This window comes from Aptenodytes patagonicus, chromosome 1 (genome assembly GCF_965638725.1).
Source record: "Aptenodytes patagonicus chromosome 1, bAptPat1.pri.cur, whole genome shotgun sequence".
Classification (NCBI taxonomy): domain Eukaryota; kingdom Metazoa; phylum Chordata; class Aves; order Sphenisciformes; family Spheniscidae; genus Aptenodytes; species Aptenodytes patagonicus.
In genome coordinates, this window is record NC_134949.1 from 56,059,533 (window position 1) to 56,085,546 (window position 26,014).

The following is a 26,014-nucleotide window of genomic DNA, read 5'->3' on the forward strand; positions in this document are numbered from 1 at the left end:
TGAGCAAATTAACAATAGATTCAGCTTCCCTTCTATCAGATTAATTCACTCCACAATTTTCTGTTACAAATGGTATATTTCATTTATTCTCCACATCTTTATGTTGCTTTAATTTATGACTTAGGGAACTCTTAATTGTCTGCATTGTCTTTATAGAAGTGTCTTCAACCACTAGACTGTGATACCAATTGATCTGTAACCCTTGTTGCCCAGCTGTCAATTAAGTTGTGGGGTACTCTCAGCTGTATACTACTTTTATACTATCCCTCTTGTCTGTGTTCATGCATGTGCATGGTAAAGGTTACCTTCAAGTACGTTTCTCCTCTCACTTCATACTGGAATCGGCAGTCTGTTCTTTTCAGGATGTTAATAGTGGAACCACTTAGATGAATCCTTAAAGCTAAAAAATAAAGACACAATGAAAGCTCAGTCTGGAAATGTACCACATAATCATATTAAGTATATGTGAAAACTGGTGCTATAGCAGAAGCTCCTCCAATTATTATCAACATAAATTCTGAGAGTCAAATTAAATGAGAATCAATTACACCGCTGTACGAAAAATCTGACTCCACTACATAGCATTGTATCTAGGGAGGAATAGCTGGTACAGCCATTGATCTGAAATACAGGTGACCGTGGTATCTGTAGTATTTAGATGCCAAAAGGGAAAAGAATAATTGGGAGTGTCCTATACAGAGAATAGTCATGTGAAGACACTGGGCAGAAGGAAGACAAACTGGCTTTTGGCACAGTTTCCTAATGGTGAAGTTGAAGACATAATTGCTTCAACTTAAAATATACAGTCAGCATATTTACACAACAGAGCTGTAATACAATTCTAGGTCGAACTAAAATCTACCATTCATAGATTAAAATTAAATCCCAGACATGTAAGTATCATACCTTCCAGAGGAACTCAGGCAGCGAACCAGCCTACGTACTCCCTGTTACCAGCACTGAAGCATGAACAAGGAACAATTCTTTGCCCAGCAGGACAGTGAAACAATTGGTAATCAAAACAAATAGGGCTTCTAAACCTTTAAAACTGCTGCGAGCTGATAATAAGTTGTTCTCAGCTGAAAACAGACACTTCAATCACAAACTAACCAATAGCCTTTGGTCTTGTTACACTGACAGCTAAAATTAAATCCTTACGCAAGCCTGTGGATTCCATCCGTGAAGCTGTGTTCACTGTATCTCCAAACAAACAGTAACGAGGCATTTTTATTCCAACTACACCAGCCGCACATGGACCTAGAAATGGGATGCAGAGAATGAAAAAAAGGTGGATCAAGACACTATTTGTTTGGAAGGTGTCTCACAGTTGCAGAGCAGTGCAGTACCTGCTGGAGCTCTGTGCTCCTCACCGATGACAATACTCTGTACCTCACTTCCCAAAGTATCTGGTGGTCCCCCCTTCCACTCCAAACCAAGCCTAGCTCTGTTTGTCTTGCATAATTCAGTAAGAGCATAAAAAGGACATGGCTGCACAGTGTTAATTGTATTTAAACACACTTTTTGGCTGAAAAAAATACAGTTACTAACTGTCAGTTTTGGAAGCAAGAGGAAAAGAAAATAAGCTTCGTTATGGAGGGGTGCACAGTGGTGCCTCAAAAGGTTTCCCAGTGGCTCAGTCACTTTCACAATGTATTCCTCCCCTGGCAGCTGGTGTTCAGGTGGTTGTTGAAACAAACAACAATGAAAAGATAAAATTTCCCAAAGTACTTGGGAGTTATCTGCTTGACCTATCTGCAGTTCCCCTTTGAGAAAGATTATTTTTATGTATTAATTAAAACATGAATTCCCACATAGGCTTGTCAGAACTTTTGCCTCCAAAAGCATAAAATACAGGCCTGCATTTTGTGGCTAGACAAGCATATCTGGCCATGGCTGATCTCCACTTTGGTCAGGAAGGAGCAATCTGCGAAGACTTATTTGATACAACTGGCTTAATCATACCAGGAACAATGGCAGTTGCTCTTCCTAGCTACTGGCTTAAGCTATGAATTAATGGGTATGGGCTATTTCACTACGGGGGAGCAAACCAGTGGCTTATTCACTTCTGTTGCTCTTCCCCCATTGTTTTCAACCTGATTCTTCATGAGGAGAGCCGTTGTGTATGATGTACTACCAGATCTTCTATGGGTGTCTATTCTGTTCAAAAACAAGGCAACAACATTATCATTGTTGATCTACCACTACTGTGTACCAGAGTGAATTCCAATGCGAATCCAAACAGGCAGACCCGGCAGATGTCTCAGTTCAAAAGATCCCATGAAGCTGAGGATGTCCAGAGCCATCATGGAGATGTCTACTGCATGCCGGTTGCCATTCCTCTTTGGTAAACCACTCACCACCATGTAAGCATCACCAATGGTCTCCACCTGCGGAAACAAAATTAGAACTCACTAACTGCAGACATAGCAAAATACATATTTAGTTAAAAGCAGAAAGGTTTTATCAGATCCTCTTGTTCATGATTAAACATTTCTTCCTTGGACAGCAGGATTGATTAGTTTAAGGTAGCTGACACCTTTTTGGTATATGAGTGTTTATAACTGTACCCAGCATTCCAGTTAATGAATCTGTGACCACCTAGTATAGAAAATTTGGTATAAGCAGACACACTGAAAGCACACTGAAATGAGGTAATCTTGACCTGTTTTTCTCTCTTTTGTCTTTGCTTAGAATGCAGATTCCCAAATCCACCACATCATCCAATTTGATTTGTGTGTCCCCTGGTTGTTAACTGAGCAAAAGTGCGGGGCTAATCACCTTGTAAACATCATGATGGTCAAGAATGTGGTCAAAGTTCTTGTAGATATCATTCAGCATATCTACCACCTCCATAGGGGTGCTGTATTTGCAGAGTGTGGTGAAGCCAACAATGTCACTGAAGTAGATAGTGACTTCTTCAAATAGCTCTGGCTCTACCAGGCCAGTCTCCTTCAAAGACTTTACTACTGGCCTGTGGAAATAGAGAAGGCAGGAAGACAGATAAGTAGTCTGTGTTTAATATTAAAGGTATTTTTTCATGCAACCCAACCACATCATTGCTTTCTGTGTAGGAAACATCAAATACTTTGCTGAAAACTGCTACTGTAATTACATTTTTGATGCCCATAATGCCTTTCAGCCAGGGACCTCAAAGCACTCATTCATGTTAATTAATGCACTACAGCCTTACAAAATCCAAGTGTGTTAATAGCCATGAGGAAACTGAGGCATAGGAAAATGAGCTTCTTGGCTAAGGTCAGAAATAGGGATATTGAGTCAAATTTAAAACTGAAATTCTGAAACTTCTGACATGTAGACCTACATTCTACCCACATAATAAGTAAGAACAGACATATTTTTCTGTTTCCCCAGCGCAGAAGTAATTTCGTCCTGATAATTACATCACCTCATCCTGATTTCAGATGAGATATCATAGTCTCATAATTTTATGGAACAAAAATTCAATACCATGACAGTAAATATCTATTCAGAAGGACCTTCATTTTCTTGCATTTCTAAATCCAGGAAAATATCTGTTCCTAGTGGAGATATTAGAAGAGAATAACTGAAAGAGACCCAGAAAATTATAGGTGTTGCACAATGCTGTGTTCCATCTACAATGAGACAATAATAGAGTGGTAGGAACAACAAAGAGTGGAAGGACACAGGGATTCCTTGCCGCACAGCCTATACAGCCAGATCATTTCAAATTTTCCCTAAAACTGGATTGAACAGACACTTCTTTTTTTAAGATGAGTCATAAAATTAATACCCTGACTACTTAAATACCCTTGAAACTAGTAATGACATACCAGGATAGTTTTCCTATTCCAAATGTATGCAATACCAAAATTACTGGTATTACCAATATTATAATATCAATAATACTTGTCCTATACCATACTCTGAAGCATCCATCTAGCCCAGTCTGGCCCAGTATGGCCCAGCCCACCTCAGCCCCTCTGTTGCATTGCTAAAGCCCAGCCAGAAGTTGGACTGCTCTCCAGCTGGAGACACTCCTACCTAGCAAGGTGCTGGAGCAGAACAGAGCTCTGTGATGTGGGATCACTGTAGATCTATGTGTTCCCAGAAAGGCAGTGAAAAAGAAGTTTGTGCTGGAGGGGGAGAGATAGAGGAAGATAATGGGTCCCAGTACCATCTTGGCATGAAACTCCACCATAGGGCGGAGACCTCAGGGACAGCTGCTTCTTCTTTCCTCCCTAGCAGGATCAGATTAGAGGGGAAGGAAATAGAAGACTATTAATCCCAACCCCCACTCTCCAAGAATCAGGTGATCTATGTAAATAAAATGCCAGTGAAATCCTCCTGGCCAGTTACCTTGGAAGTAACATGAAATTAAGCCTGTCTGCTCTGTCTCGCTCTGCTTTGTACAGCTCTGTCCTTTCCTCCACCAGGTGCTCCAGGTTCCGGGAATACAGCTGTAGACGCCGGATCAGGGTATCCATGTAGCTTTCATTGGTCTGGCCATGGCAGTTACTGCGAATAACAGAAATACACAGGAGCCAACAAGAAAGGTTGATGGAAGCACATTGTTGAGAGAGGCAAAAAAGAAGCAAAAAAGGAGCAACAGCAAACATCTCCAGTGTTTGACTTCCATGTAGTTAGAATGCAAAGTGCCTCAAGTGCATCATTCTTTTGCTTGCTTGGAGGGCTTATGTATATGAATTGAAAGTCTGTGATCTCACTTGGAGCTGGTAATTCTTAAAGCACCCTTAAATCACCTAGCCCTGATAATATTGTTAACTCCAGGTTACCTTGGGTAATCCATGAACATTCATTTGTAAAAAGTAACTGACAAGCTCGAATCCTGAGAGGAGGCTAAAGATAGTAGGTAGAAAATTGCATATAACATTTAGATGGGGACTTCAGCCAGAAGGATTAAGACAATTTGCGGCTGCCTCTGTAGAAGACAGAACAATTCAATGGAACAATTAGCAGCCCCTGGGCTAGTTTTGCTCACAAGACCCTGCAGACTCCAGCCTACTAACTCCTGGAAGCAGAAGTATGGTAACACGAGCCACTCATAAACCCTGTTTTTCTGGGCAGCCTGCACTCACCAAAGCAGTCTGAAAGTAGATGGGGCCAGGCTGACTGGAAGGGTCAGATTAGTATTGTACCCAACTGGACTTTAAAACCACTCTTACTTTAAACAAATCTTTATGTCAGGGATGCACCATCTTAGACCCTCCATGAGGAGAACACCATGTTGCATGTGGCAAGAGGCAACCTCTTTGCTTTTGTAAGACAGAGGCTTAGGAGCTGAACCAGGACGTCTTTCTATTCTGCTGCAGTAAGATTGTTCCAACTGATACATTCAGTTACGCATAGTGCAGTTGTTCTTCTGCCCATGTAAAGTGTAAAATGATGCGAGTACTGTTGGGATTTGTTGAGGAGGAGTTTTAAAAACTGAGGAGCAATTTCCTAAGAGAAGTGATTAAAAGGTCACTGTTTGGACATCAGAATAATTAATTCAGACCCAACTCTGTAGGAACAATACAGCATTGGCCAGGTGAAAGGCCTGTATAACCCCACAGGGTTTATCCAGCTATGGCCCTTATTATCCCACAACTTTATACCAACAAAACCCTGTAATTAATAATTCTGGTGAGTTACAACCCAACACTTCTAGTCTGCTTAATTTGGGACCATCCAAACTCATTTATGGCACAACCCAGCTCATCCAAACTTTCTAATCATCCTCCAAACATTTATGTGCATTCATTTCCCGAAACTTAGACGACATGAGTCACTATCCAACTCTTGACTTGAGACAGGGGGTGAATTACTTGAATGGTTTAAATCTCTAATTATCCAGCTTGCTACTTTCACAATGTACCAATGTGAGGTATGATGATCGTCTTACCCTCACTCAGCTAATACATGCATAAATGCTAATGTACACACATGTACGTATACATACGCATGTGTTCACCTACTTTTCTGCCAAAGAATAAAAGAGGATCTAAGTGAAGATACTCAGTTTTTCCACTGACTGAATCATAATCACATCAGCTTACATACTTAAAAGAGCTTTCTAACACTTAGGAGGAGTTTGGAGCATCTTAAAAAACGGAGCCCCTGCTGCTCACCTGAATATTTTAGCCAGAGTACTCTCAATTTTCTTAAAGTCAGGCCTTTTCTCTGGATCTTCCTCCCAGCAGCTCTTCACTAGTATATACACCTTTAAACAAAAATTTAAGGAAAGTCCACCTGAGTAATGGATATAGAAGGATAATGGTGCTAAACAGCACTAGTTCATCAGGGAATTTCCAGTTACTCTTGACCGGCAACATATTAAAATGTGTGACTAACTGTTTTGAATCTATGGTGAGGACACTCATTGCAGGCATCTTAAACTTAACTCTGTGGTGACTAGTGACATGATCTTAACTTGAATTTGCAATACATAAATGAAAGGCAGGTAAATGGATCCAGTCTTGCAGCTGGTGCCTGATACAGTTATTGACATGGAGGTAAATGCTGTGGTAATTATATTTCCAATATCCTGAGTTTGGGATTTTTCTGAAACTGGTGATTCAGCCAAAAAGAATGGGGTTCATTGCCGAATATGTGGATGTCTACAATACAGACATTTTCACCTGAGCGAGAAGCCTTAGGAGCTATATAATCAGTGGAGAGAGGTATATTTGAGGTGTGATTCATCCCATCTTAAAGATATCTAAAGTAGGTCAGAAGAGTGGCACCATATAAGCGTCCATTTCTTTCCAGTGAAATAATTTTCATGAGTTGCATTTCGTTTCACTCATAACAACTATAGAATACTGTTTTTTCCCATGAGGTTAGGTCATTTGGCATAAAATGTGCATAGCTTTCATCCTCCCATGATCATGAGCTCTAGTTTGGCCAGGACTTCCGCCCTTCACCCAGAAAATGGCTTAGTTAATTATTAGCTTACTTCCATCTCTCTTTCTCCCACTGTTTCCAAGGACAGGTCTGGTCGGAAAGGCTTCACTCCTTTGCCGCTCTCCACTCTGTAAAGTTTCTCTAACACAGGAAAAAGATGCAAAGTTTTAAACAAAAAAACGTAAGAAAAACACTCCTTGTGGATAGCGTCCTATGATGTTACGAGTTACTGTACAAACAGAAACCTTAAAGACAGTTCCCTCATTTTGATGTGAATTTCAATTTTGGAGCTTTTCTAAATATATGGCACAGGATCAAAACAGGCTGGCTTGAAGGCCCCTGAAAGCAAAATGAATAGGAATGTACATGAGTATTTATTGGTCACGGTAGACATGGTTATGGCATCTTCCCAAATGAACGTTAGGCATTATTAGTGTGCCTCTCAGCATGAAGTATAGCTATAGTAAAAAACAATGTGAAAAGCCCATTGTGACTTGATCAAAAGTGTGGAGACATACAGATCTCATCAGAGCAGTTCAAATCATCCTGCAGATGCTCAGCTTCCTTAAAGCTAGGCTATTAATGTATATGGCTTAAAAACATTGCATTTGTTAGCTCATTTGTACTCTTATTAATGAAATCCTTTGTATGAAAGTTATTTGAATTCTGAACAAATCAGAATGCAGGCTGCATTTGCACAACTCGATTTAAACACAGTAAGTGAGAGCTAAAGCAAAAATATCTCTCTCTGTCCTTCTCCTCCAGACTTCAAGAGTTCCAGAGGGAGGGAGTTAAAAAAGAGAAGCAATTTTTTACCTCTGGGGGAGAGAAAGAGAAACTGAAAAGGATCCATGAACAAGCGTGAAACACATTTATTAATAATGTCTGATTATATTTGGGAGACAGTTTTACTGAAGGAAGCATATAATGAGATGAGGAAGGTTTGTAATCGTGATGGTATGTGCAAGTCTAGAGCAGCTAGGGATGCCTAAGCATTCCCAGTGTGCATGATCACCCTAAAAAGATGCAGTAGCTTCCAGCTTTGTGGTACAGAAATTACAGACTAGAGAAGGAGCAGGAGACTTGAGTCTCCCAAATGCTATGGAGTGGAGAGACTACTAAGAAGTATTCTGTGGGCTAAGAGACAGAAGAATCTGTTTAAGTCTCATGTATGCAAGAGGAATGTGTTGAATTTCCATGGTGCACACACACCTGAGAGCAAAAGCAACAGCAGCTATTAACAACACTGCAATTAGCCAGTGGCAGAAAGTAGTGGAACAAGGAGGCAGCTTGAACTGAGCGTTGGTACTTGACAAGATTTCACAGTCTTGAGCAGTGAATGAGGTGTTTCTGCAGAAGAGTGGAGCAACCAGCTGGCCTAACAGCTGTCTCGCAGAGAAGTCAGTGAAGGGGACTATGACCTAGTTACTTCTATACATTAGAATCCAGTTCTGTATGCCCATCGTCTTTGTGGGACTTCTTTTCTCTCATTAGTAGCAATATAGTTGTATGTTAAGTTGATTGATACTTATTTGCAGGTTGAGAAAATTGGCTCACTGAGTACCTGGAAGTTGAGTTTAATTTTCCTAAGTTGGTGGATGGAGGCTAGGTACGGGGGTTTTTAAACAACTCTTTCAAAATCTGAACACAGTCCTTGCTGCTGCCAATGAACTCCCAGAGGAGCAGTTATATCAGTTGTCCTGAAATATCAATATCATGTCTCCTAACTTGCAGAGATTAACCTCTGATAGCCTAGCCATTGAAAGACTTTCTGCAGGAGACTTAAAGCCCAAATGAATCTAACATGCAACAGGGACATTTCTTTGCCCATTACCATTGACTCTAATTTGGTATTCTTTTCCTTCTTCTTATCTTAGATATTTGTAAATGAATGGTCACCCCAGGTTTGAGCTACTCTCTTCCAAAGTTAGATGATGCCACAAACAAAATTCAAAGGTGTTTGAATAAGTATGGTCTGCCCTCTTGCTGCCTCATCTTGGCTAATGAATGAATCCAGACATTTAAATGAGGCGCCACTTCAGCAATATATAATAACACTCATTCCTTTCTGTTACATGAAATTTGATGAACTGCTGAAACTAGGCTGAACACATTTACTCAAACTGCATAATCAAAAATCAAGAATAATACCAGAAGTCATTAGATCAGCAATATATATCTTAGATAACTACTAATGCTTTTAAGGAAAAAGCTTTGGGGAGAAAACAATCTCCCCACTGAATGGAAAACTCAAAATTTCAACTGAAGTTTACAAAGCAGATTTTTTTTTAAGTTACACTGAATCCAGTCTTACTAAACAGGCTTCAGGCCCATTAAGTTTATTGCTGTCTTACTAAACATGCTGATATGTGTGACCATCTCCAGCAACAGCACCTAGAGGTGCTAAAAATTCTTTCAGTTGGATGGATTAACCTCATGCTATTTGAAAGGGACAGTCTTTCTAAAAAGACAAAATGCAGTGTTAAGAAACAGGTCAAAGTCAAAACAAGGAACTGGACTGTGACTATGACAGCCAGGGTCAAACACAGAGCAGTGAGGATACCACCACATCTCAGAAGAGCCCAGAAACACCATGTCTGAGGCTAACTTAATAACCATTAACATAACACAGAAAGACTGTAACTGCTGAACAAACAGTTAAAAGAATGTAGTTTGCTATGGATTTGCTTTGCAAGTCAAAATGAGCAAGGAAGAGCATTGCTCTCTCCTTTCTCCATCTATTTTGGCGATATTTTTAAAATCCTTGCATTCATGAGGATTATGCCTGCCTCTTCCCAAGAAAAAGGAACAGAAAGACTTTCATTTTCTCTACCTTATCTTAAGCATGGAGTCCTGAAGAGTTTGCTTGAAGGGGAACAGGCATTTCTAATCTCTTTTAGGTCTACATTTATATTAAAGAGTTGATGATGTGAAATACTGTGTTTCCCCAAATATGAACATAGATTTGCGATAATGTAGGATGATGAACGTGCCCCAGAAGTTATTCTCAAAGGTAACTCAGGAAAAGAGCTATTAGGCTGTCCAGCTGTTGCTCTAGATGTTTTAACAAATGTGAGGCGGATCTATCAGAATGACTCAGAGGTAAAGGCAATGTCTAAACTTGTTGTTGGTAACTGTCACTAGGAAAATCCCAAACCCACACATGCTTTTATGTCAGTTCTAATATGTAATAATGCCTGGATTCTGGGAACTGGGATTGACTGGGCTGTTAGCCACTCAAAAACAATGTCACAAAATGCACAAAATGGGGTTTAATGGATGTACTACAGGAGGCGATGCTTTTTCTGACAGAAGTTAAATGACTAAAGTTAATTGTGACAGGCTTGAATAAAGTCTGAACTGCCAGTGTTTAAATGCCAACTGTTCTTGTGTCATGCTGCTGAGTTTTTGTTGTTCTGTGTTGACATTGCTGATTTACAATGCCTAATATGAGTGAATTATTCTATGTTGTGCACAACTCATAATAGAAAAACCTTTGTGGCCTTTAAATGTTACAGTAAGTCTGGACAGCATTGTATTATGTTAACTTCTGTAATGCTGTGGCCAAGGTGAGAAGGGAGGAGAAAGGGCAAGAAAACTCAGTGCAAACTTTATTTACAGAAAGAATAAGGACACTTGCCCCCACAGTGAGATCCTTCAAACAGACTCTTCATTCATTACACAGTGAAAGAAGCAGCTGTTCAAGCAGCTGTCAGAGACAGTGCCTTTCACAAAATGTGAAGAATGGGCCAGTTACAGCTACACCATCCTGGAAGGCTGCAATGGAGGAGAAATTTGTGGATTTACCTTTGTAGTCCCGGCATTGTCCAGTGTAGAAGGTCTCCCTGCGTAGGATGATTTCTTGGGCAATGATCCCGTAGCTGTACACGTCACCCTTCTGAGATACATCAGCATAACGGAGATGCTCAGGAGCTGTCCACAGGTCTGAAGATCCAGATGACAACAGGGGATGAGGTAAAGGGGGAAGGGAGAGAAGTAATTGAAAAAGGGTGATCCTTCTCAGAGCATCCATTGACTATAGTGATATTTCCTTTTACTCTTTCCATATCAAACCCAGAGCCCACTGGTACTGTTTATTTCCTATTTTAGCATTTTTCTTGAGAAGTTGACATCAATACAGGTTAGATAAACCTCTGATGTGGTAGTTTTCAATTGTCTGGGATTTGCTGACCCTACTATTTTCCACTGTAGATGCAGACCCTCACACCTCCAAAAAAGTTATGGTTATTGGCAATGAACTTGCTTTTCTTAGCTACCTTTCATGGGCTCCCTAGAAATAGCCTATGCATCTGTATAAGACCAAGGAATGCCAGTGCTATGAAAAAAAAGCTGAGCCATAAATTATTGAGCTAGATGCATGGAGTTTGTTATACAAGATGTCAGATGAGAAGACTCTATTTCCCAGTGGCCTTGATATCATAAATCTATTTAAATAATTCTCAAGTGCTTTTGAGCCTGACATAATATTACTTGCTCATAACCAGTTTCTTTCTACAGAAATTATTAACCTGTATTTCTAGTGCAACAAGCATCACTGTACCTCAAAACCAGAATGCTGCCATGGTATGACAGTTTGTTATGACATGCTGGTGATGTATCATAACAATGACCTGGACACAGTGACCCTGAAGACAGTGTTATGATATCAGGCTGCAACATCCAGCCACAATGAATCTGTAGATCTCTTGCGAAACAGTAGGTTTTCTTCAAGAAATCTAGTAGCCAGAAATTTTGAGGCTGCTTGTCAGAGCATTTATCTTATGAGCAATGAAAGAAGAGAAATACATTACAATGTAATGATAATATAAATTTAAGTATGAAATTTGTAAAATGAAGAATGAATAGAGCATTTACATTCAGTGCACTTTTCTTACTCTTTTTTTATGTTCTCATTGCTACTCTTGACCATGTTTGAGTCTGAATGTAAAAATTTTCTCTCAACCCAGTTGCAACCACAGTTTCTTCTCAGATTATATACTACAGTTATGGCATAGTGCTGTGCTTATTATACACCAAGCTCTACCATACAGATTCAGATGACATAATTTCAGATGGGCTCGTCTTTTCACTCAAGATCAAGTAAGAAGGAAAAGATGAGTAGAAAGGAGTGCTGTATTTTACCGAAATTTCCTATGAGTATGAGATGGATAGAAAATGTAAAGAAAAGCTGTTAAAATTATTCCAATCTGATTGAACACATATTGCTAGATTCCTACCTAAGGAATGAAAAACATTAAGGTGGTTATTGCCTACCATTACAGGGTTTTTTAAGGATGATCAGAGTCACAAGTGTTAATGTTTAAATCACAGAGCACTGTGGTAACACGTGCATCTGATCAATGACAAGATCATGTGGTACTTAACTCCTTTTTTTCTTCACACAAGTTCAGCATTACTGCTGAAGAGAGCTGTTTGCATGAAGGCCTTGGATGCTGAAAATGTCTTTTGCATATCAGCCACATGTGAAATCTCTGTTTTCTAAACTGTAAGTTGAAAATTCATCTTTCCTTTCCTTCTCGCCTACACTGCCCAATTTCTTTCTCTACCTGCTAATAATTCTCTTTCATTGTGTTATTTAAGACAGTGTTTTCAGATATCATTTGTATGATGGCTGCTATATGAAACAAAATCATATTGTATGTTTTGTACTGTGTACAAGATATAATTAGGCCCTACTGGACTATGAATATAAGAAAATTCCATTGGGTTGGAAACCATGAAGGAGAGTCCAACTGGGTACTGTTTTTACCTTTCCTTGGAGGCAGAATTGAATTACAGCCAAAATCAGTGATCTTCACTACCATGCGATTGTCTACTACACAGTTTGTGGATTTGAGTCGACCATGGACTTCAGTTTTGCTTGAGTGCAGGTAAGACATCCCCTGTGGTTGATAATAAAAGAGGAAAAAAGCAAGACTACATGTGAGACACTCAGCAGTTACCAGACTCAACAAGAATGTGAAGTATTAGTGTAATATCTGTCCAAGTAATTAAATTGCCTTCATCAGCAATGGATATGCATAAATCACAATTCCCTGTCATGGAGGGAAGCAAATATTATTTTACAGAGGAGACTTTCCAAGATGACAGGAACAGTCAATGTTAAGAAATGAGGAGATGGATCATTAGAAGGATCATGTCATGGAAGACCATCCTTCCTCTTAGTTAACAGAAGTCTGACATAGCATCTTGGGTTTTGGTAAGATTAGAACACAATTAAGCAATTAGGAAAATTTATTTCCTCCCACATAAGTTTTGATTTCACTTGCAATAAATGCTTTTTTGGTAAATTTAGCACAGATTTGTTGGGATGTCACACAAAAAAAGTGCTTCTGACTACATGTTCATCCAATGGACACCATAGGTGTGAGAGGAATTGCTCTTTATGTCTGTATTGTCTTTGAAGATTACCATACACCAGAGACTTCATTCAGAAATGTTGCAGCAGATCTTCTTCTGCAAAGCAGAGGGCTAAAGAGGGGCCAATGCAGAGAGTGTTAGATGATGCACTAAGGCTTATGTAAGGCAGGGGATCAGATCAGACAATCATAAAGGTCTCTTCTGACCTGGCTGATTATGGTTTTCTCTGTACTAGTCAATACATATCAGCTATCCATGAGCTAAACTCGGAAGTGGGCACCATGAGGACTGGCCGATGCAGTTTCAGCTATGTTTCCTGAGATTTAGACTCCTGACTCACAACACACACAGGCGTATGAAGGTGTGTAGTTCGCCCCTTTTTACTCATCACCTCTGAATTTATCTCATTTAGTCTAAGACACTTGAATAGGGTGCAATACATGAGAAGGGGCCAGCACTGAGGCATAGCAGGAAAAGAACATTAGTAAGTGGGCGTAAACTGAAGAAGGGAGTAGGTATGCTAATTTGCACCCTCTTCCTATTATTTATTCTGTTTCATCTCTCTCTTCTGAACTACTTAATCTCACACCTACTTATAGGCTGCTGCTGGTTGTTTTACTTCCTATAGTCCTCTTTTCTGTAGCTCAGTATATGAAGCACAATCTATATTCTGTGGAAGCCAGAACAGGTACATCATATCCGTTTAGTTTCTTCTCTGAATGGTCTTCCACTTAGACTCCTACATGTATAGCTCATCCTCTTGTATGATAACTGGTAGATAGACTTTAATCAAGGTTACATAGCTCATGTGGTCATGAATACACTGTATGACATGCTGGGTTTTCTCTCCTTTGGTACCTGTATTTGGGAACGGACCAGCAAATGCTGCAAGAGATCACTGAGACATGAGCTGAGTTTTCGGCACAGTAGATGTATGTCTGAGACACAAGCAGCCTGCAAGAGATGCAATCCCTGGAGAATGTTGTTGGACTGGTTATCCTGGACCTATCTAGACCATGCCAAAATTTACAGAGACTGTGTGCACACTATATCCAAGGAACATATTTCTTGATTAAGCAGCTTTTATCATGCAGCCCTGATGACACTATCCAGGATGTTTTGCCTGCTTTTGGCCCTATTTCCTCCAGCTGTGCGTTCTTTCAGCACCTGATTTCATCCAGGAAATATACCGATTGCTACAGCAGAATTCCTAACCAATTTCAGGATCAAATGGCAGGCAAAGGTAACTTTTATTTCCTCATACCAGAGCTTTCTTGTTAACAATTTCTGGAGCAGAAGTCTTATAGATGTGCCCGATAAAATTTTCCTCTTTCCTTCCAACTATCCTCTGCACCTACCTGAAAACACAGAACCTATTAAGAACCCACAATGTGATTTTCAAAATTTATAATGACTTTCAGCGCAGTACTCCTAAATCCTTGAGGCATTCTTGTAACCTCTGCTCTGAAGCTCTGAAGCTTTAGTTCTGACTGAGAACCCTTTTCCTGACACAGTGCAAGAATATTACAATCCCTTGCACAATATCCTACAGCAGCCCCTTATTTAATAAATAGTGTTGCAACGACAGTGTATGCACTAATAACTGCAAGGCTTGATTACTGCAATTCCTTCTTAGCAGACCTTTCATCAGAGCTCTTTGGTCACATGTAACCAAATCCACGTAGCTACAGGTGGTGCCATCAGACCTAGAGACAGCAAAGATATAGAAAAGAAAAAAACGAAAAAAGGGCAAAAAAAAGTAAATGGAGCAGATTTAGGGCTTCCCTTTGCCTATGCCACCTCCTCTAGTGGACTAGGGGATGCTGTAGGAATAGTCACTGCTTGGCTAGCTGTACCAGGGAATACAAATGATACAACCTCCTCTGTTCAGAAACACTGATGCAGCAGCTTCTGTGCCAGATGAAGAGTAGGTGAAGTACGAGGACTGGGCAACGATAAAAGCGGGGTGTAGGAAAGTGGTGGTGTGGAGAGGGAGGAGCATATCAAAAGGAAGACAGAGAAACTGCAGGAGCTGGTCATAGGGATTTTAAGAGCTTGGAGAGCTGGGCCTGGGCTTGAAAAGGGCAGATGCTGGGATGAGAGGAACTGGAGCTGAAGGGCTATGAAGTGACTTACGTAAAGCAAGAAGCCATTCAAGTAAAAATAGACAGGGTGCCTGGAGGCTGGGAAGCTGTGGTTTGGGAAAAGCAATACAAGAAGTTCATGGAAATGTCTAGGTCCCAGAGGCTCCACCACAGCATCAGGTCAAGGAACAGGAGAGGCTGGCAGATCATCCAAGTGACAATAAGTTTCCTGATATTCCTAGGTACATACAAGTTTTCGGGAAGATTTTGTGAACCATCTCTACTAACATGGCTAAAAATGCTGAGGAGTCATTCCACAGAACAGATGTGGTGTGCCACCTATCCTCAGACTCCATGTCCCATCCCCATTACCAATGGTGCAGTGAACGACTGGTTGTGAAGTCCCAGTTCCAGTGCAGTCACTGGGCATTTGGTCACTCCCTTCAGAGGGACTGGGATTTCTCTCTCCTTCTTGTAAACAGAGCCAGTACTAATCCCTATGTTCTTAGGAAACATCTGAAGGTGAACTGCGAAGGGTTAAAAAAAAAACGTGGTTTTTGATATGCTATAAGGAGGAAGGGAAACTCCACTGATGCTATTTAAAATGAAACTTAATGCTGAACGTTAACTGAACTTGAAAGTCATTAACACGGCCAACAAACTGTGACAATTTGGATTAAGGGGGCTTTAATAAAGAGCAAGATTTTCAATATCTCTTTAGAACAGACACAGTGGAGTCATTCATCATGGGAACCAATTCTGAACTGATGCATGTAGGGAAATGGGAGGACTTGTGCAACTGCAAACCAGCAATAGGAAGAGGAGAGCAGCTGAGCACTAGCAAAAAGGCAGAAGTAATTCTCTACATTACCTGCAGAGGTATGATGAATTATTATTCCTGTGAATTATAAAGGTTCCTTAACTACCAGCTAAACAGATACAAGTCTCTAATGTAGAATAGAATTTCCTTTACCACTCATATTGAGTCTTCCTACCACAAGGACCTAAAATGTAAAGATCTGTTGAAAGCTACTGAAAACCAGTCTTGGTTTCTGTACAGGATTAATTTCTTCCCTTTCAAACTGCCTGAAATGGATAGCTCTAGTTTCTAGTTTCTCACTCCAGTGAGTGAGAAAATCAGGATGCAAAATAAACAGCTTATTTAGAAAAAGTTTATCCTGTCTCTGGATACAAATTGGAATAATTCCATCATTTTGCAAAAACACAGTTTTCCTTTATATGCCTTACCTGAGGCCAGAGAGCAGTGCGTTTTGCAGTTCTTGTGACTGCACAGGCCCTACTAATCAGAGCCACTGGTCAACAGATTGTAACCCTCTGATCTTTGGGTCACATTTCTTTGGGGCATACTTTATTTGTTTATTTATAAATAGCCCAAAGCCAGCTCTGGCTCCCATTTCCCCCTTCACTTTGACAGCTACTGGCTCCTCCTGCCTCATACACCTATCCCCAGAGGAGATAGGTGTGGAAAGAGTGGAAAGGCATACATCCTCTAGCAAGGAAAGGAGAAGACCCTGAGAGCTGCCCTTCTCCAGAGGATCCATTTTGCAAGACAGGCACGTTGATTAACATTGCACTGTTAGCAGCCCGCTTACCTTGGCAATATCATACATGACAGAGATTTTAAATTCCCAGTCCATGAATGTGCCATCAGGGTAGGAGATTTTATCATTTAAAACATCCTGTGAAGAGAAGAAAAGAGTGGTTCTAAACTGCATCAGAGAAAAAGGAGAAGATGAGATAGGAGTATCTAAATCACGCAGCCTTTCAACCAGCAACTGAAAGAGGTAGCCCTTCATTTTTTATAAGGAGTACATGCACTAGAGCAGTTGACTCAAAAAACAGAATATATGAAATATATTTTAGGTTTACACAGAGAGAGAAAATTGAGGACTCCAGAAAAGAGGGTTTTGTGTAATTAAAGGTAAATAGTGAATTTGCTTTTAAAGCTGAGTCTTTAATAAAGCAAAATAGCTGAGATAGAAATGGGCAAGGTGTGCAAGAGGAAGGGAAAGGAATTTCTGTGGTTTGTGCTCACAGTCCATTTCCTACCAATTTACTCATGGCCTTGTAAGTTCAAAGTAGACTGTTCCTTTATCTTAAAGTGCCGGTCATGTACAGTTCTTCCAGCCACTATGATTTCTGTTGCTAAAAGTAAACCTCCATGAGTATGCCAGTTTACAAGAAAAGAACTAGAGATAGAGCTGTTATTTTGCTGCCTTGCTGTGAGTTTGTTCCAGAGACCACTGCTACTGATGAGAGTCTTTGTATGAACTCAGAAGCAGAGACAATGTGTGCCTGCAGAAGAGCTGATGCCAGCATTACTTTGTGATTAGCACTGAAATAATATTGGTAGTAATAAACTGTAAGTCTTTCCATAACTCTTGCCAAGCATCAGTTTACCATTTCTTTTTATAAACAGAAATGAAGGGCTGTTGTCCCTTACAGCACAGGATTTGCCATATTCCAGCCTCAAACTGTTTGTCCCTTATAATATTGAATATATTCTTTTCTCTGTCCTTTCACGCTCTGGGAGCAGTGTGAGGTCCACAAGGACATCAGCTTGGACAACAGCTACAGCTTGGAAAATAAAGAAAAAGTTATATCCTATATGCTCCCAATAGGGGACACAATACAAATACTGGCTGTTGCCTGGGCAGAGCTCTGCCTGTACTTTTCCTTGCTTGCACCTCACCTCATCGTCTGGCTGCTGAGAACCATCAAGCTGATGGCAGCTGCAGCAGCACCTGGGGAAGGCTGGAGAGAACAAAGCAAGGGAGAGGGAACTCAGAGTCAGAAACCTGCCACCACTTGCTCAGTCCATGGCTGCTGCATGAGGGCCAGAGACTTAGAGATAGGGATTTTTTTTTCTTACTTTGAAATTTGATAATTTGGGGGTGGAAGGAGACCTGCAAAATTCTTTACCCGCAGAGAACCTCTTTCACAGTACTCAATCACCGCAAAGATCATGGTGTCTATCTTCACAGTGCCATAGAACTTGGTCAGGTTGTAATAATCAATCTGTAGGAGCTAGAGCAGAAACATGGCATCTGTTTTTAAAAGTAATCATTGTTAGTACAGAAACACAGGTCAAGGATACTTGTGTGACGTGGCTTTTTATCGCAGGCCCTGATAAGATGTATGAGTTTCCTTTAAACTCGTGTGTACTAAGGCACTGAGTGAAGTACTTGAAGACATTTGTCATTCCAGAGCCTTCTGGATTTGGGAGATAAGAGTGGCTGCTGTTGGATACTGCAAGTTAATTCCAGAGCCCACTATAGTCTCCATTATTGCCTCTCTACTCAAACCTCCCAGTTGACCAGAATAGCCATTATGAGTGACAGAAGGTTGTGAATCAGTCAGTAAATGAGCAAGTAGTAAAAATTTAATGATGCTGCATGATATTATGGACTTTGTCCATTTATATAGACAACTGTAATTTACTTTGAGGTATTTTTAGAGCTTATTGAATTTACAGTATAGCTGTGTTGTGTAAAAAGGAAAACTATTCATTCAAAAAAGATGCAGTACTGCGGCCAAATTCATCTCACATGTTGGAAGAGTCTGTATGCACAAGTCAGCAGAGAGTTAATTATATTTAAAGAGCTGCACTTGGCGTTCAATAATAAGATTTAACTACAACATTCCGCTACTAATGAATTAGCATGATATGAGCAAAAAGAGTGCATTGCCTTTTAGCATCAGCTATAAAAATGTATTTAGCAAGGCCATATGACAGAGCATGAATTACTTCATTCATCCTCAGCTTCAGTGGCATACAATTCAGACTCTAACTGATGATGAGATCACACACACAAAGAGAAAGTTCATCAAGCAATATCCTTTGAGGAACTCATTACCCATCCACCTCACAAACATGCACAAACGCATGGCTGTTGGAGTTGACAGTGGAAAGCAATGACTTCACTCATAGGCTCCATCCCACCCTGCAGTGTCCAGTTGCTATGTGCAACAGTTACCTTGTTCAGTTCTATTTTTTGCTTCTCTGAGAAATTACCATCATTGTTTCTGAGATCCTTTAGGATCACCACCTGAAGAAAAAATAACAGTGGGAAAAAAATCATAGGTTTAGTACAACAGCAATTCATCCTTCTTTTCCAAGAAATGTCCATACAAAGAAATGCTTCAGAAACACCTGCCTACTGCTTCACTGTTGGAGTTTCAGTTAATCAGCTAATAAGTAATGGAATTATATTTCCTTCAAAAGATTTACCATGTGGATAGGAACTATTTAGAACTGTCAATGATGCAAATTTTAACTCAACATTAGTATATATCAGTCAGGCAGATAGCTACAGAATGTACAAGAATTGCCATGTAAATGGCCTGTTCTCCATTAATCCATTTATCTCCTCAGTACCAAAATGTATCAGATTTCTGGTGCCTCTGTTTCTGCTTCTGTGCTTCTGGACTAGGCTAGGGGTTCATGGAGTCTAATATTGAGTCTAATATTTTGCCTGCCGTCAGTAAGCAAAATGTAAAGCACCTGATAGGGAATAAATGGCTTATTCTTTCCATAAGATCAAGCCATTTTGCAAGGTCAGGAGAGGTGGAATTGTCCCTGGAGAGGAACGACCTCCTCCCAGAAAGAGCCCTCCTAAGCCAAGGAAGGGAGCATGGACACTGCAGTCAGGTTACCTTCTTGTCATATTTGCCTTGACGCAGTCTCTGGGTGGTGTCACGTCTCTTATCTTCATCGATCTGAGGACAAAGAAGAATAATTAACTTGCAATTATCACTTACTCCCCACTTGGCAGGTCCAGAGAGATAAGTAATGTCAGTGTGTGCCACGCAGAGAAGCATAAGCCTCTCTCTCTAGGGAGTGCCACTACATGCTACAGAAAGTGTGGGACATCCATGCCGCTCCCATGGCTGCCAGGGCCTCCACCTGCTGCTTTCATGCTCTTGGGTGTTACAGAGGCATAACAAAGCACAGGGAAATAATTTGTAACAGTGGTGGTGTGGAAGAGACAGGAAACCAATACCCAGCCCGTTCCCCTATCACAAAATGAGCTTTACTGTTGGGAAGCAGATGTATTCTATTAGGGAGCGATAAATGGGGAATAATCTCTTTTTTCTTCAATACAGCAAGTGAGGGTTAAAAAAAATTTAAAAAGAAGTAATTTTAAGAGATCCTAGTTCTACCAGAGTCATAGCCTGCATTGTAGTCGCAGCATGCCAACACCCCAGCATCGATGGTCTTTAGAAGACAAGAATCCAAGACCCAGCTTCAGGCATTGTGCTTCTCTTACCTTCAAACTAACATGACTTGTCTCACTGGTCTCCAGAGGCAAGATTTGCTCAGGTGGTATATGGGACCATTTCTTCCACCGACGCTCATTATCTCTCCTGTACATCCTGCAAAACAAGCAAACTCGTTCAGAATATCCTCCCAGTGAACCGAAACCCGCAACAGGAGATTAAGACAGGGAAGCTTCCAGTGTCAGGATGACACAAGGATGGAGTGTCAGGTGGGCAAGGCTTGAGCACAAGCCCTGTGGCTCTCTTACAGTTTTCCAGTTTGAGGCTGCTCTAATTCCTCTAGCTTTGGGAAAGCCTAAATGCTCATTCAACTCCATAGACATAGCAGAAGAACAGAACAGATTTAGGAGAACAACTGCTAGGCAATTGCCAGTCTCAAGGGACGTCAGAACAATGTAAAGCACAAAGGGTCGTCTGGATTTTATATAGTCTTCTCCTCCGTGTTATTGAATGTACTCTGAAGGGAGGTCCCACAAACAAACACAAGCCAAAGGAAGTCCTGGCATCAATCCTGGATGGTAAGAACTGGTGTGAACACAATGCCAGGAGAGGGGATAACAACAGTGTTGAGATGAGATGCCTTTTTGTGTGTGTCCCTTGTATTCTGCACATTTTGTACAACTGATGGAAGAGACCTTGGAACAGGGAGAAGGAAACTGCTGTCTCCCTTGCAGAACTTCAGAGGAGACACTATCTTCTCTTAGAGAAAAGCTGCAAGAAGACTAGCACTCATCAAACTACCCACTTATCCATGCAAGTCCTTCCTCTATTAAAAAAAACACAGGACTGACTGGAGACACTGCAGGGGAATCCCAACACCCTGATGACTGCTGGCAAGTGCTCCAAAGGGGAGAACCCATAGTATTGACTAATAATACAAATATTCCCTTTTCCAACATTTTTTAACTCACACATGTATAAGAAAAGGGAGACCAATAATTGTGGTAAGAACTGGTTTTCTCAGTTTAATCCCATAAGCTGTGTTGTATCACCAGGAGGCACTGCAATTCAAACTGGTAACAGCTGGTGATTAAGTACATATCAAACTGAATGAAAATCTACTAGGTTTCATATTTAGTTATGTGTTTTTCAGGACTGCGTTTTTACTTAGCAGTCAGAACTACACAGGGAGGTGTGGGATAGTTCAAGTGTCCTAGAAACTTGGGAGATAAAGAAGGAATAATGAGGCATTTTGTTCATTTTCATAGCTGAGTCTCTCTTCTCCTTTGCTTGTTAGGGGACAATCTTCGGTAGCAATTATAGTTGAGAAGTTTGCTATTATTTCAACACTAAAAGGGCGAGCTTTATTCTAAAAAATCCTCATGAATCTCTTCTATATTTAATGCTTGGGAATATTACAGTGATATGTATACAATAATAATCTAATCATCTAAACAAAATCTTTAGATTTTATGCATCTGCAAATCTGGAAGAGTACAGAACCTTTTACAACAAGTCTCCAGACAAATTTTTATCAATTTTCATAGCCATTACAAACTTTACCTGTCTGTTTATATGTTAGTGCTTAGATGTGGCAATGATTAGCTCTTCTATTTCTTGAGTACAACTGGATATGTAAGAGTTGTATACCTTCATCTTTGATTTTTCCCTCATGAAAAGCTTTAGTTAGCAAGGCAGATTGGTCCACTCAAAATAAGAGAGCCTGGGTAGTATCTGTTTCTAATCAAGTTTTCTTAAGACCTGATTTTCTCACTTTTTCTGAAGTTCTCATATATAGCAAAGAGGGATGCTGAGCTACTGAAAACAGATGCACAGGTAAGACAATTTTTTACATATGAAAGAAAACCAAATACTTTGGAAATGGGATGGCATTTCTTCCAGCAAAAGGAGACATCATTGATTTCTATTTCTCCTTTTTCCATCATGATAAAGCTGAACTGTGTTATACTTATGAAATTCTAGATGTTAGAAAAGTCAGTATGCGAGGAGTTGGACTGAGTCAGAGGAAACTGAAAGATGGGGTGGATCCATACAATGAAAACACCAAAACCTCATGGTGTTTTGATTCCTACAGTGACTCAAGACAACTACCTCCTTCTAGGTTTAATTTTTATGTCACCAATAGGTTAAAGAAACACAAGTGAACCCCAAGTAAGCTAAAGGTGGGCAGTAAGTGGAAAAAGTCTGAAGATTGGTCTGAGACATATGTTTCTGTGTATGTATGAGTCAGAGCTTTTTAGCAGATGCAAAAACTATGAGCCTTGCTGCATCTTCTCCCTTGATTATTAACCTGACATAACAACGCTACGGATGCAAACACTATTTGGCATATACTAAAGAGTTCACACTGAGGGCAACCACCTAGGTATGTAAGGTAAGCTAATGAATGGTTCTTCAAGGAGACATCAAAGGCATTGCTCTAGGAGGAAAACTGTTCAATGACAAACAGGGGGCCAAAGAGGTTAGTACCTTAGAATCAGCAAAGAGATGATCAGAACCAGAATCACAATTCCTGTGAGCGTAAAGACAGCAATGGTCAAGATTTGTGGGCCTGCATAAAAGAAAATTTGAAAAATAAACAACTTGACAGAAGACACTGAAAAACAATATTATGTTTAAGAAATTACCCTCACCCACACATGTACAAGTCACAGTAGCTAAGCAGGGATATTCTTTGGTCACATCCAAATTGAGAGGCTTTGGTAAAGTCCAGCACTGCCTAGAGGTGACACGTGCCTGCCTCTCTCACTGCAGGATGAAGCATGACCCAGAGCAGTGCAGTCTTACATCCTCACCTGAGGCATGGGCACTCTGTAGGGACACCCAGGTGGGAAGTGAATTTAACAGCACTAAATCTCACATCAGCTCAGCAGCAGAGTTCCCAGGTGTTCTCCTCTTTAAAGACAAACTAGGATAGTCCAGGAATAAAGCTGACTTTTCTTAGTAACCACATTTTAAAAAATGAAGCAGCCAAATTTCTCCTTTCATTAACTTCTTAAGAGAGGATGGTGAAGGCAAACCTTGGGTACAACTCTCTGTGGGATAGGGATGTAGAGGGGGTAAGCAGTTGACCATTTGAAATCAGAGTCACTGGCAGGCAGGAAACATTGTTTTCCCCCAGCATACCCAGGGCTTAATGCAAAATGGGCTCTTCATCAACTTCTTTGGATAAAGTTTTCTCTGAATGGCAGAACAAAGGTTTGGTCCCTACGGTTTTTACCATTAAACACGACACTCAGTGATGACTTTCTGATTCAGGCTTTATAACGTATGTCTTTTCCTTTCCAGTCCTGCTGGGTACCCAGCCAGTGAGAAAGACATGCCTCTCTGACAGTGAATTTTCCACAGCTATCCATACCTTTGTCACTCAGAGTCTTTACTGATATAATTTGCTTCAGGACGGGATACACCTGAAGACCACAGCTTCCACACAGAATTTCAGCTGATACAGAGTACAGCCACTTGTGGATTTGAAAGGCATTTCTCACAAGAACTTGTTATCCAAGAAGAGGTCAAGATGAAAATCATGGTACAGCTTTTAACATACACAAACTTTTCAACATTTTGCACCTGGGTTCTCCCATTATTGACCCAGTTGTTTAAAGTGATTCTGTAGTTGTTGTAGACAGAGCTTTGGAGACTGTGGACTCATTTCTGAACACATCTGTAGACAATGTGTTGGGATGACAAGTGGTACTGAGTGGACTCTACTCTAATACGAAATTCATATGCTATAGAGGGAAATTAATTTCGTGCAGCACAAAGCTGCCAGATTAGTATCCTTGGAAGCTGCCAGGTGGCAAACAATTTGAAAATCAGGCTGTTCAGGCATCTGAGGACTTAGACCCAAAATCACAGAGCACACGAGGGTCCTAGTCCTGAGCAGGCAGGCAGAACTGGCAAGGCTGGGAACTGATTATTTAAGGTTGTAATTTTGATTGTCTTAATGTGGAAAAGTGAACTGAAGCCTGTCTTGGGTCAGTTCTTGGAGTTCAGGGGTGCTGAGAAGGAAAGTTGTGGCCACCAACTTCCTTTGAAGAACAACAAGCCATTAGTGCAGAGCTTCGTCTGGTGGCCAGATGTCTAGAGTGTACCTACTCTACTGAGCAAGTCTCTCAGGTGAAGAAGGCAGAGGAGAATCTAGTTTCGCAGATTGCCATGTTGGTTATGGATAGTAAAAAAGCCGAGCTACTCAGCCTTACTGAGGCTAATGCACTTCTGCGTGTGCCCAGAAACAGAAATAAAGGCACACAGGAAAACAATAAAGTGTACAACTTAATAAATAAATAAAAAGCAACAAGACACACACTAGCTGCCTCCAGAATCAAACACCAGCTGGGCAGGGATTTTGAACATACCAATGTGTCTGCATCTGACATAGAATTCAGTTTAGGAACTCTGGATTTTGGACCCGAAGCTTTCTGGCTTTGACTTTTTGTTCTGTATATCACGTCTCCCCACCTTCTTTCTGTGTGTTCATCCCAGCATCAGTCTCGGGGCGTCCTAGTAACTTAGTATTAGTCTGATGCTTCTCTATTGAAAACTGTCAGTACTACCGTTTCCCTCCACCAAGGAAGGACATTAAGTTACCACTATAAAATGACATATACATGAGAATGTGCAACGTCTTTTCCTACGAATTCTCTAAAACTTAAGCGTTGTGAATAGTGGCTTGCAGCTTAACAATCAGAAGGTTGAAGCTGTCCATGGAAGCGCTCTGGGGCCGCAATCTCCCATTCCTGATGATCTGCTACCACCTCCTGGCTCTTAGTATTACAACACACAAAAGGAGAGTACATCACAAATGAACTGTTTTCAGGTCCTCTGGAACCAGAAACGTTTGCATATTGAAGGCTGACCTTACCCATGTTTAGAGCGAGGGTTCAAACTTTCTGAATAATGGCAAAATGTGGATTAAGCCCCTTTTTTTAAGGGATGCCAGGAGCAAGCAGGGTAGCAGAACTGGGTCAGCTGTTCTCAATAACAGCTTAGGAAGGAGCAGGGCTCTGGTTGCTGTGTTTGTTCACCTCCCTGGAGGAAAAAACATTTTTCTGGTTGGAAAGTTTTGACTGGCTTTGGCCGTACTTAAACTTACTTAAACTTTGGCCACAATAAGTTGCCCTTTGGAGGAATATACTTGTTTAAAATCACACTGAAGGAAGGTTTATTTTTTAAAAATGTGAAACCAAAATAATCCAGTGCCTGTGGGAGGTGGTTTTACTTTGATTTAGTATAGCTTGGCCACAAAGTCAGGCCTTTGTTAAATGCTGAATGTTGAGCTACTAGTTTGTAGACACTGGCTTTCTGCAATTCCCAAAAATTTTTCTTTTGCCCTTGTACAGCAGCTTCAAACAAGGATGTACTCAGGGGAATGTTTTAAAGACACAGAGATCCTCTGACAA

The 26,014-nt window shown here is 40.6% G+C and overlaps 1 protein-coding gene across 1 annotated transcript in view; it reads right to left on the reverse strand.

The window, feature by feature from the left end:
- GUCY2C (guanylate cyclase 2C) overlaps positions 1 to 26,014 on the reverse strand; it is a 47,190-nt gene that overhangs the window by 3,283 nt on the left and 17,893 nt on the right. Inside the window, exons 11-25 of the mRNA XM_076328694.1 lie at positions 23,082 to 23,163; positions 20,642 to 20,747; positions 20,028 to 20,090; positions 19,349 to 19,420; positions 18,294 to 18,398; positions 16,964 to 17,050; positions 12,656 to 12,788; positions 10,693 to 10,830; positions 6,938 to 7,026; positions 6,111 to 6,202; positions 4,339 to 4,497; positions 2,779 to 2,971; positions 2,213 to 2,387; positions 1,159 to 1,257; positions 306 to 400 (exon numbers count right to left, since the gene is read on the reverse strand). Of these exons, the coding sequence (XP_076184809.1) occupies positions 306 to 400; positions 1,159 to 1,257; positions 2,213 to 2,387; positions 2,779 to 2,971; positions 4,339 to 4,497; positions 6,111 to 6,202; positions 6,938 to 7,026; positions 10,693 to 10,830; positions 12,656 to 12,788; positions 16,964 to 17,050; positions 18,294 to 18,398; positions 19,349 to 19,420; positions 20,028 to 20,090; positions 20,642 to 20,747; positions 23,082 to 23,163 (1,688 nt within the window). The remainder of the gene's footprint in view (positions 1 to 305; positions 401 to 1,158; positions 1,258 to 2,212; positions 2,388 to 2,778; positions 2,972 to 4,338; positions 4,498 to 6,110; positions 6,203 to 6,937; positions 7,027 to 10,692; positions 10,831 to 12,655; positions 12,789 to 16,963; positions 17,051 to 18,293; positions 18,399 to 19,348; positions 19,421 to 20,027; positions 20,091 to 20,641; positions 20,748 to 23,081; positions 23,164 to 26,014) is intronic.